A 12,035-nucleotide genomic window follows, 5' to 3' on the forward strand; every position below is an offset into this window, starting at 1 on the left:
GCTAGTACGTGCTGTTGTCTTTGAAGTATTTCAATTGCTTCATAAAATCGAGTGATAAGGTGCACCACTGATGTTACTGGGCTGCAGTGCAACATGCTCTTCATAGATGTCAGATCTGCCGTCCACATCAGAGGGTGCTGGAGCTCGGTTGTGTTGCAGCCGCTTGTCCACCCGAACATTTAGTCACTCTACATCCAATAGGGTAGGTAAATCATCTTTAATAAATGTGAAATAGATTGGTCAAGTTAATCTCTTTGGCAGTAGATATTGCCCAATGATAATGGTCAACAATTATCCCTGCCAGATGTTAATACTGACCCTGTGTTGGTAATTTTGTATCACTTGTGCACCCGGATTTTCATCCACCCAAATTTACATGTTGTGCAAGTTTAAAATGCCCCTTCACATGGGAATAGCATGAAGCTCAGGAATTGTGGGTGGAGTGTGCATTGTTGTAAATACCACTGTGCAAACTGTATCCTTTGTGGATAGTCCTCCTCCCTCAGTGACTGGACTGTGTGCAGATGGTATGGCTGGAGCCAGTGTTCATGGGTATCGTGCCACACAGCACTTTTACCCATGTGCAGTGCTTGTGCCAACTGCTGGAGGCTGGGTTTTCTTCAAACATTGTCAGCATGTGCTCCTCCAACTGTAGTGTTCAAGAAGAGTGTGGACAACCCGCATCATGTTTCAACACCTAGCACAGGACAACAGTAGACTGGGGGTAGTATTCGCAAGTGCCCAGCACAAAGTGCTACTACTTTACTGTACATCAGACACGCCTCGTGCAGAAAATACTTACGTGCAACTTTCCGGCTTGTCTGAGGTGACAGCGAATGTGAAATGAAATAGGGTACATCTGTGTGGAAAACATTCTGCATACAACCTTGCAGTAGAAGTAACTCTCCCATTGCTGTTCTCTGTGCCCTATGCAGACACCATGTCAAACATTTCCACAGCTTTGTACTGGTACATGTCGTGTTGATGTTAATGTTACTGCACTGGCAGACCACACAACGTCTGCAGTAGGATGCACACAAGGGCTGTGTGGAGGAAGGTAGCGCATGCATAGGAATGTTATTAGGTCCAGGTCATCCATTCACAGTACATAGATGCTAAAGGGTTGCATACCTTCTGTATTTAGGCAGTAAAGCAAATTGGAACAAACTGTCACAACCATTCATTCTTATACTTTCATACTCTCCAGCATCCAAGCCATTTGTTTCTGGATATGGGTTCCTTCTTGCAAACCAATCAGTTTGTGTTGACTGTGTGTGTGTGTGTGTGTGTGTGTGTGTGTGTGTGTGTTTGTTCATTCATTTTCAAACGTACACTAGCTAATAAAAAAAAATAAGTTTCAGTGAATAGGAATTTTACTGTTAATTTTAGTAGAAAATTGTAATAAAGTTATAAATTACTGGCTTACGGAAAGGACTAGATGTAGAGAATTTGAGAAAGATTTTAAATTGAACAGGGACAGGTGAACACTGTGAACAAAAGGAACCATAACTGAAGAAAGAATGAGGAATGAGTAAAAAGTGGGGACCCAAAAAAGAAAATGATTTAAGTGGGAACAAGATTGACCTAAAGAGGGAGGGAATGACTGCTATTCAGAAGTCTTTCCTCGGTCCTTTCATTCAGTTTAGTGAACTATTCCTTTGGAACTGTGCCCCATCTCTAGTTCCATCCTCTGGGAATTGCAATTCAGTGTTTATTAATTAATATTTCCATTTGTTAAGATGTATAAAGAATTTAAATAAAAGAAAAAAGAAGTGTTCCTACAAAAACTGGTACACTATGCACTCGGCTACAGACAACTACATTGTTGCTCCGCATTCTTTGGTACTTAATACAGGTTAGATTGAGGAGAACATTCCTTTTGTGAAGGGAAACCAAGATGAAAGGGTAGGTGTCAGAGAGAGCAATAGATTGAAGACAGTACACTGGTAAGCACTGTGCCAGCTTCAATGTAGAACTGATAGAGCCAACTGAGAAGAATAGGTGGCTTTGGGAGGAAGAGTGGAAAGAATACTGCAGCTAAGATGTTGGAGGGTTATGGAAATAAAGATGATAATAAGGAACTGAGCAAATAATGACATTTTACCACTAGGAAAAAAGCAGAGCAATGAACACACATTTGTTTGTAAAAGTATATAGTTTCACATGTTGCTCTCCTTCCGATGTAAGATTTATCAAGACTAGGATTTATCAAGTAACTAGTAGAGGGTGGGTATTTAAAACTGTTGTACAGCAGGAATGATTGGGGCATTCTTTGGAACTGACTTAAATATATCGAAATTCGGGTACAGTGCATCAAACATTTTAAATAGATTTATCATTCATTTAAAACTCATGTACATGGACTAAATTTCAGTCAAATATAAACAAAATCTTGTAGTTTAATAATATATGATGTGGTAGAGTAATATGTAAGAATTACAGACTGATATGAATTTCAGTTAGGTTGTTGTCCCAGAGGACACTTCAGTTTCAACGATAGAAGCCTTGGGAGTGCGATGCTGTTAGACAAGGAGATTAGGAAGGTGCCAGTAGGTGGTGTGGGAAGCATATCAGGGTGTTCTTGTTGCTTCCTAGGTTGGCCATACAAATCACAGTTAGTCTTTGTCGTTGCCACTTAGCCTCCTCTACCTTCTCCAGCTAGTCCCAACACTCGTATCATCCCTGAGCTTGTCAGGCAGTCTCAGTAGTGGTCCTCTTCTCTGTGTGTTGCCTTTGATGTCCCTCCACCACCTATCTGTTATCTGGTCTTTTTGATGCATTATATACCCATACCATGTCAGTCTCATCTCTCTAGTCATAACCACAATGGCCAACATTTTACACAACTCCTGCAATTCATGGTTTTTTTCCCTAGTGGTCTCCATCGTTGCCCAAAAATCTGTCTTGGAACAGCATTCTCAAATGTCAGGAGTTTCCTATCTTTTGTGTCGGTCCAGGTCTCTGTTCTGTATAGGATGACAGTTTGAACTCCTCTCCTGTAGATCCTAAACTTTGTGGATCCCAATAGAAGCCAGGACTTAAGCAGATTTCCAAGTGCAGACCTTGACCTCCTTCCTGCCTGCATTTTAGGGCTTGACTTCAGAAAACCTTAGCCTTGTCGAATTTACATATTAAAGCGTTAGAGGCCTGGTTGGTACAGGGTTGTGATAAGCAGGGCAGGGAAGATAGCTGCTACTGAATTTTTTGGATGTGGTAGAGGTATTTGCTGGAGTGTGCGAGTAGGGTGCTGCACAGGAGATTAGCTTGTGGACAATTTGTGGCAGAGTAAAATCAGAAAATGGTGGTTCGTATAAACGTCGAGGAATTTGGTGTTGGAGGAGATTTGGTTTTTTGGTCAATGAAACACAATTTTATTCTAGAGCTGTGAAGTTGGGAGCAAAGACTAGAAAAAGACTGGTTTAGTTCATATTGATTAAATCTGAGGCTCAAATCCTGGCTCCCACATCTTTGCACTCTCAGTTTTTATAGTTTAAGATTCCTTACATGCTTAAATGTGTTTTTAAGGCAGTCACTGCATTATTGATTTACATTTTTTTTTTTTTGCATGTTATCTTCACTTTAAGAGTGTTAAGTGTCTTTTATTTTTATTGGTTATTATAGGTGATAGGTTGCATCAAACCAGTCCAAGACTGATGACTTCAAAAAGATTAAGAAAAAAGTGTTATGGAAGGAGTAAAGGTAACAATTCACTGTGTAGTTGATGCATTGAGTCTTCAATAAGTGCACAAACCAGAATGAGAATAAGGCTGAGTTTTCAGATGAATCCTTCAGAGCTAACAGAATACATATACACTTGCGTGGTTACATTATGCCGACACTGCAACTTAACTGGGTTTAGGGGTTTTATCGAGGGGACCGAACAAGTGGAGGGGGTGGGCAGGAAGCAGGAGGGAGGATAGGAGATGGGGAGAGAGGAACAGAAAATGCACAGTATGTTAATTTGGCACCAGTAAGGTCACTCTGGGAGGGGTAGGTGGAGCTGTGCACATTGATTGATGATGTTGAGGGATGGTCTGAATGGGGAAGATAGAATGGAGAAAAACGCAGATACTGGAGAGAATAGTGTGAGTGCAGAATGAGCAAAGTAGGGTGGAGAAGAGGTTGGTTTGGGACAGGATTGACACCAGGAGGCTTTTGGGATACAACAGTGTATTGCAATACACAATTTGGTGGAGCTGGCGTTGGGGAAAAGGATCCAGATATGTATTCTGTTAGCTCTGCAACATGATTTATCCAAAAAATCAGCAACATTCTCAGTCTCGTTTCTGTCATTATTGACATCCCTTTGATCAACTATATGGTGAGCTGGTATTTCTTTCCTTCCGTTGTTTATATTCCCTCAAAGTTTTTTGAAATAGATTTTTGTGTTGCAGTAGTCAGAACATGCTCTTCTTTTAATTAGCTTTTACTTGTTTCAGGCATTTGTACGGCGGAGGAAAAACTCTGTCGCCTCTGTTGCAGCTTCGGAGCCAGGGGTCGGAACATTGAATTCAAAGAATTTGCTGACAAGTTCTTCGAAGATTAACCCCAGGGTAGTTGCTAAGAAATCTGGCATTGGTGGCAACAAGAACACGCGAACTGGTGCCGACTCTCTGGTGACCAATGGTGTTACCTATAAATCGCCATATGGGATGCGATCTGATTCCAAAGGGCTGCGTAGTGGAAAGCGTCGAGATGGGAAAGGACTTATAGAATTTGGTGAACGGCCACTCGAATACAGTCTCAAGAAACGACGCATAACGGTAGGTCTGAAATTGTGTGTAACATTTCTTCTTCTTCTTCTTCTTCTTCTTCTTCTTCTTCTTCACCACCACTTAATGGTGTAGGCTAAATGTCTGCCCCATATTTCCCCAGGTCTTTCAATATTTCCTCCTTTTGTGGCTTATAGAACCTTACCTGTTTTGCAATCTATCTTCATTCATTCTGTTAACATGTTCTTTGTATTTTCTTCTGTAATCATGCACTTTGCCCCCAGCATTAAAGATAGTAAGTTCTGGTCTTAACCTCTCCATGTATGTTCTGTGTAACCTTGAGCATTCTTTAACTTTCCTTAAAAATCTTGTGTGCAGCTCTCGATCTAGAAGTCAGTGTCACTGCTGCTTTCTGATCGCGGAGTCCAGGATTTGATTCTTGGTCGGGTCAGAGATTGTGGGACTGGGTGTTTGTGTTATCAGAATCATTACATTTCATCTTCATCACAAAGACACCCAAGTCGCTGAAGTGGCATCATATAGGAGACTTTCACAAAGCGGTCAAACAAGTGCAGGCAGGATCTCCTGGGCAATAATGGTGTTCGATAATTTCAGTTCATAAAAATCATATTTTCACTGTTTGTATCTTACTGGTACCATTGCATGTACTGTATACATTATTACAAATGTTCAATAATTGTGTATAAAGGTGGTAGGTACCAAAACTACAACGTAGTCTGTCCATCATAACAAGCATCAAAAACTCTCATGAGTACTTCATCGAAGATTAGGTGGAAAAACTGAAAGTAGATTAGCAGAGGACTGGTCTGATATTAGAAAGAGCAGTGTCATGGAAGACAGTACTGTAGTACTGCGGCTAGTAATAGTGAGCAGATTCAGGAAAAAGTAGAAAACACATTATATTGGTAGATTTGGAGATGATGTTGATGATGTGAAATGGAATAAAATCTTTTCCATCCGTAGCGTGCTATTGACTACTAGAAGTGTAGACAGTAATTCACTCTATACACAAAACACATTGTTTATTTCAATTTTAAAAATAGCGTAAAACAAGAAAATGACTTCTTTCAATAGCTCTTGTCATTTACTTGGATCAGAATAACAGAGGAATTAACAGTTGAGCACAGGAAGGGGGATGTTGTCAGTTTGCCATTACACGCAAGGACAATATGGCTTGTAGTAACACCTGTGCGTATCCATAATGAATACATTCGTAAGTTCTCCATTAATGTGCACATAACCCTAATAGTTTAGTCACACTCTTCTTCTGCATCTGTACTCCACTAGCTACATTGTGGTGTATAGCAGAGTGTACTTCGTGTAACATTGTCACTGTCCCCTTTCCCTGTTCCAGTTGTAAATGGTTTGTGGGAAGAATGAGCTGTGATAAGCCTTTGGGTGAGCTCAAATATCCCTAATTTGACTTTCATTGCCTTAACATGAGATAAATGTCAGAGAAAGCACTATATTGGTTGACAGTCTAACCAGAAACTTCCTTGAAATTTTAATAGTGAACTAATCTGTGATGCATATGCCTCTCTTATAGTGTCTGCCACAAAAGTTGGCCGATCATCTCCATTACGCTTTTGCACCTATTAACGTGTCTGTAACGAAATGCACTATACTGCTCTTTGGATCTTCTCCATTTCCTCCATCAGTCCTTGCTGGTGTAAACCGCAAACTGGTGAACAGTATTCAAATATTAGTCGAACAAGGGTTTTGTGAGCTACCTCCTTTATGGGTGGTCTACATTTCCTGATGATTTTTCCAATGAATCTGTCTGGCATCTGCCTTACCTGCAATTAGATTTATGTGGTCGTTCTACTTTAAATCACTCTGTATATATACTCCTAAATATTTTATGGACACAATTGCTTCAGTGATTGTTTTGCGGCCACGCGGGGTTATCCGAGCGGTCTAAGGCACTACAGTCACGGACTGTGCGGCTGGTCCTGGTGGAGGTTCAGGATAATTTAGGTTAAGTAGTGTGTAAGCTTAGGGACTGATGACCTTAGCAGTTAAGTCCCATAAGATTTCACACACTTTTTTTTTTATTGTTTTGCAGTTGTGTAATCTCACGATAATGGGTCTTTTTGCCTGTTTATGTGCAGTACATTAAATTAGTATGCTTACAATTTGCAGGTCTTCCTGCATTTAACAATAATTTTTGAACTTTGCTACTCCTCCGTGTACAACAGCATCATCCTCAAAAATCCTTGGGAACTTCAGAAAGCCATACAGTATATGGTGAACAAGTATTGGTCCTATAACGCACTGTTGGAGTATGTCCGAAGTTACTTTTAAACCTGAAGATTTCTTTCTGTTGGGTATAAAATGTTGTGTTATATTTGCTAGAAACACTTCAGTTCCATCTCCCACCTGGTGTGATACTCTGTACACTCATATTTTGTTCATTAGGCAGCAGCACAGAACTGTATCGAATGCCTCCCCAAAGTCGAGCGTCACAGCATTGTTCCTAACTTGTTTCACAGTTAGCTTCTCATATTCCATAAAAGAGACCTTCCATACAGACAAAGCATGTACACTAGGTTGGGACTTAAAGACAGAAGTAACTTTCAGGAAGAGTCACAGTCAAGTAACATATCTCGATGAAACTTGGACTATACATAAAAGAACTGCTACAGTTTCGTACAGGAAAGTAACCGAAAGAAATACATCAAGAGATGTACAGTAATGACACTATATTCAAAGAAAACAGTTACACTGAAGTCACCACAATTTATAATGGTCACCTAGGCATTACGAAAGTTGGGATATGTTTCTTAATAGGGTGTGTGAGCACCACATACAGCAGTGCTTGCTTTGCGCTGGGGTTCCATGCTGGCCACAAGGTTGGTAACGAGTTCTTGCGGTGGGGAATTTTCTTGCTCCTGCAATACGTCACCCCAATTCATCCCACACATGCTCAGTGGACTTTAACTTCGGGGGGGTGGGGGGGGGGGGGCAGAACAAGCAGACCAGTACATTCACTGAATATCCTCTCATTCCAAGAGCTCCTCAACCTGTACTGTTTGATGTGGTAGCACAGTGTCATCCAAGAAATGAAGTCAGGACACAATGCACCCCTGAAAAAGAGACTGGAGGAAGGAGTACAATAACATCGACCAGTTAATGTACTGTGTTCAAAGATTTGGGGGGGGGGGGGGGGGGTCAGTACTCCCTTACAACAATTTACTTCTCCACACCATAACATCTGGACCACCAAAACGATCATGTTTGATAATGTTCATGGGAGCATTATTTCTCCCACCTCTCACTATATGATAGTATGTCCAGAATCACTACTCAAGGCTGAATATGCTCACATTTGAGAAGAGCATGCAACCCCTCTCCTCGTTAGTCCAGTCCATATGATCTTAGCACCATGGCAAACTGTGACACCAATGTGTGGGTGTCAGCGGAACTCAACATACTAGTGAGACCACCGCCATGAAGTCACTGTGGAGTGTGAGATTGTGTTCTTTGAACCGCTGTTAAATGTGGCTGTAATTGTAGACAAATATTCTAAATGATGGACCCATTTTCAAAACTTTGCATTTATCCAAGTTCAAATCCAAAATGAACTAGCTTTTACAAGCGAAAAGAAGTAGTTTCAAAGTTTTTTTCATAGTGTTTGATGTCAATTTAATAATTTGTAATTAATTCTTAATCATTATTTAATAATTAGAAATGTGATGAGTGTTATAAATGTACAGTGTGGCCACCATTGGCTGAACGGTAAACATTGACGCAGTAGCCAAACTCGCCCCACACACGCAAAAGCATATCTGCTGTTACCAAGTGCACAGCAGCAGTGATCTGATCCATGAATCATTCGGAGTGGTTAGTAGAGGTGGGACATAAACAGCTTCCTTCACATAGCCCCATAAGAAATAGTCGCAGAGTGTGAGATCAGGAGATCTCAGTGGCCAGAAGTGCAGAGCCAGGTTCTCAAGTCCCCTGTGACCAATCCAGCGCTGAGGAAGGGAGTCATTCAAGAAGCCTCGTTCATCACGGTGCCAAGATGGTGGAGTTCCATCTTGTTGGAAAATGAACTCTTGGCAACCTTCCTTAACTTGAGGGAATATTGTTCCAACATTTCCAGATACATGATTCCCATTACAGTTCATTCCACAAAGAAAAGTGGCCCATAAAACTTTGTATGGAATATGGCACAGAACATGTTGATCTTCGGTGAGTCTCTTTCGTGTTTGCAATGGTGAATGTGGATTGTCCAAACCCCATATGCGAATATTGCCTCTGTTGAGTTTTCTACAAAGGTGGAACATCGCTTCATCGCTAAAAATTACACACTGTAGAAATGCGTCATCCTCCATTTTTGCCCACACATAACCACAAAATCCAAGATGCTTCTCTTTGTCATAGTTTTGAGAGTCTGTGCAAGTTGTAATTGGTAGGGCTTGTACAGCAAACGCCTCTCAGAACTTTCTATACAGTTGGTTGGGGTATTCCAAGTTCTCGACTGTCTCTGTTGTAGACTTGCTGGAACTGCACAAACAACTTTCTTGAATCTGTCTGACATCGTCCTCTGACACACGCGGTCAGCCTGTGCTTTATCCTTCGCATGCACTCCCAATCTGTTTAAATTGCTTAAGCCGATGGCTAGTGCTTTTGCAAGTTGGTAGTTGAATACGGAACTTGGTACAAAATGTCTGCTGCACTGCAATTTGCGACTTGCTTTTCACAAACCTTGCAGAAAACCTTGTGCTCCAATCACCATCTCACACACAACTGACAGTGAAACGGAATGATGGCCCTACTGGTGCGCAAACACTACTGGCCGTGTCTGAAGCCATTACCACCTGCCCATCAAAAACTTTGAAACTACTTCCTTTCATTGGTATAAAGTTTGTTTAGAATAACCCTGTACATTTCGTTTGATATGGTTCACTTCTTTTATGTTTCACAGTTTAGTGGTTACCTGCTACTGTAGTTGATAGTGATTGATTACCATCTCTCCTTCAGGCAGAAGTGCCCACAGCTCAGAATGCTCCACATACACATGAAACAGTGCTGTAAGCAATAACAAACTTCTGGGCTACACTTGTCACATTTCATCGTTCTTCCCGTTTCCCCACGATTCGTCTCCATGTGAAACCATACAAATATTGTCTCCAGGCAATGTTGTAATGAATACCACCACCATAAGGCAGCATAACTGTTCATTGAAGGACACAAACTTTCTTTTCCCATTCCTTCAGCTGCCTTGTGTTTTGGAGTCAGCCTCATTTAGTGCTGTATCACCTGACCTCAAGCCATATGACCTCTAGCTTTCTGTGCATGTTTCGGAGACCTCTGGCAACATGCTCCCAAACTTTCATTTGTTTCCACCATTTAGTTGATGTATTATCTAACATAATTTTTCTCATCCATAAGTTTTACAGAGCAGTATAATAACAAATTGCAACTGTTACGTTGTCATCTGTATCTGGATGGCAACCAGCAGGAGATAGCAGAGCATTATGACAACTGTGCACAGGACAAAAGGTATGACCAGCGACATGCTCTGATTGACTATTACTGTGGAAGTTGTTCTGTAGACAACTAGCTGTCAGTCACTTTGTTATCCTGATGCAGATGTAGTTTAACATCTCGCCATCCGTCATGTCCGCCTGTTTCACACCACATTACTGTAGTTTTCTTTATGTTTGTATGCATATTACAGCCATCAGCTAACATGTGGTCCAGTTCAGTAGACATATGGTGTGATTCTTGTTCAATTTCTATGACTGCTGACTTGTCACTTGCGAAACGTAGCATGCTGATTTTCTGTCTGCAAGTTCCAACACTCACACAGTTGTATAACTCTTTCCGTCCCTCATTGCTTCCTTTACATACAGATCAAATATCAGTCAGTGTTGATAGTAAGCAAACTTGCTTCACTCCTTTCCTTATTTTTGTCTCCAAAAACTGGAACAGTTTGTGCTGTTAATGGTGTGCTCCCTGGTATGCAAATTGAATCATCATTTGGTGCTGCAAGTTGTGCTGTTGTATGTACTCACTGCCTCGACTCTGACCAGACTATGAACTATTGATGGTCTCACACCGCTGTTTACAGCAGAGTTCGACCTGTGGCACCCACTGTGCCCTTTGATGTTCCTTTGTTTTCCAGAACCCTTGCATATATTGTATGAAATGCTCATTCTGTCAGTGTTTCCCAATTCTGGTGGGTATAATGGCTGTCAAGTTCTTAATAAATAGACTACTCTTGATCACTCACAAATCAAATCTATCCAGTGTGTACTCTATACCGTTCCGTTTTCTGAGGGGCATTAAGAAATAAAGAACTGGAGACCAGTAAACAGAAACTTGCACCTTTATCAAAAGTATGGCCCACCACAGGTGAGGCACTTGACCCACTGTGACATGAGGTTGTGGATGGCTGTCTTGCAAAATTCCTGGGGCTGCATTGTGAACCAATTCTGAATGTACTGCTTGATATCCTCATTCAGTGTGAATTGTTTTGCCTCTTGGAGCCTTCTTTAGCTCACTGAAGTAGCATAATTGCAGGCAGACAGGTCTGGACTGTGTGAAGGGTGACTGATGACCTCCCGTTTGAATGTCTGCTACTGCATTTGCTGTCTGGGGCCTTTCATTGTCATGGAGCAAAATGACCAGGTGCTCTGGTCATTTAGAGTTGATTGCTATATGAAGGATGGTCAAGATCTGTATCACTGCACATTCACCATTGATTCAATGAGAAGGTGGTATTTTTATTAGAGCACAAGGTGAGCCTAGCCTTTTCCACAGTTGTGTAGATGCCCTTAGATTTTTTGGTGGCAGTGACCTTGCATGCTTCCATATTTTTGGGTGGTGGTGACCTCGCACGCTTCCATTGAAGACTAAGGTGTCGTGACTCAGGTTCAAAGTGATGACACCGTGTGTCATCTCCAGTGACCACTTGTGATAAGAACTAATTCCTTTCCGTGACAGTGCTACAGAGGCAGATGCATTCTGTTGACGAGAGTCTCATTCCTGTGCTGGCTGAAGACTGAGGCAGTCATTGGGAACATGCTTTGGACACTTTCTGGTGTTAACACTTCTGACACTCAGTTCAAACTCTGCATAAATAGGCTCTGCTACCGGAACTTACCAGTCCTGAATAATGAGGGCATCCACCTGCTGGATAATGACACTGGTAATGCAGTGTGGCATTCCATATTGTGCATCATCGGCAAATGACAACCGTCCTTTCCTGAATCACTTGCGCCACACCTTGACATGTGCGGTGGACTTGCAGTATTCTCTGTACATTTGTGCCATTCTTTAACAAATTTTCAT

At 41.5% G+C, this 12,035-nt stretch overlaps 1 protein-coding gene across 1 annotated transcript in view; it reads left to right on the forward strand.

Annotated features, from left to right (window-relative positions):
- The first annotated feature begins 2,516 nt into the window (after positions 1-2,516).
- LOC126106730 (uncharacterized) overlaps positions 2,517-12,035 on the forward strand; it is a 143,239-nt gene continuing 133,720 nt past the window's right edge. The window contains exons 1-2 of the mRNA XM_049913108.1: positions 2,517-2,549; positions 4,440-4,763. Coding sequence (XP_049769065.1) covers positions 2,517-2,549; positions 4,440-4,763 — 357 coding nt within the window. The remainder of the gene's footprint in view (positions 2,550-4,439; positions 4,764-12,035) is intronic.

This window comes from Schistocerca cancellata, chromosome 10 (genome assembly GCF_023864275.1).
Source record: "Schistocerca cancellata isolate TAMUIC-IGC-003103 chromosome 10, iqSchCanc2.1, whole genome shotgun sequence".
Taxonomy (NCBI): Eukaryota; Metazoa; Arthropoda; class Insecta; order Orthoptera; family Acrididae; genus Schistocerca; species Schistocerca cancellata.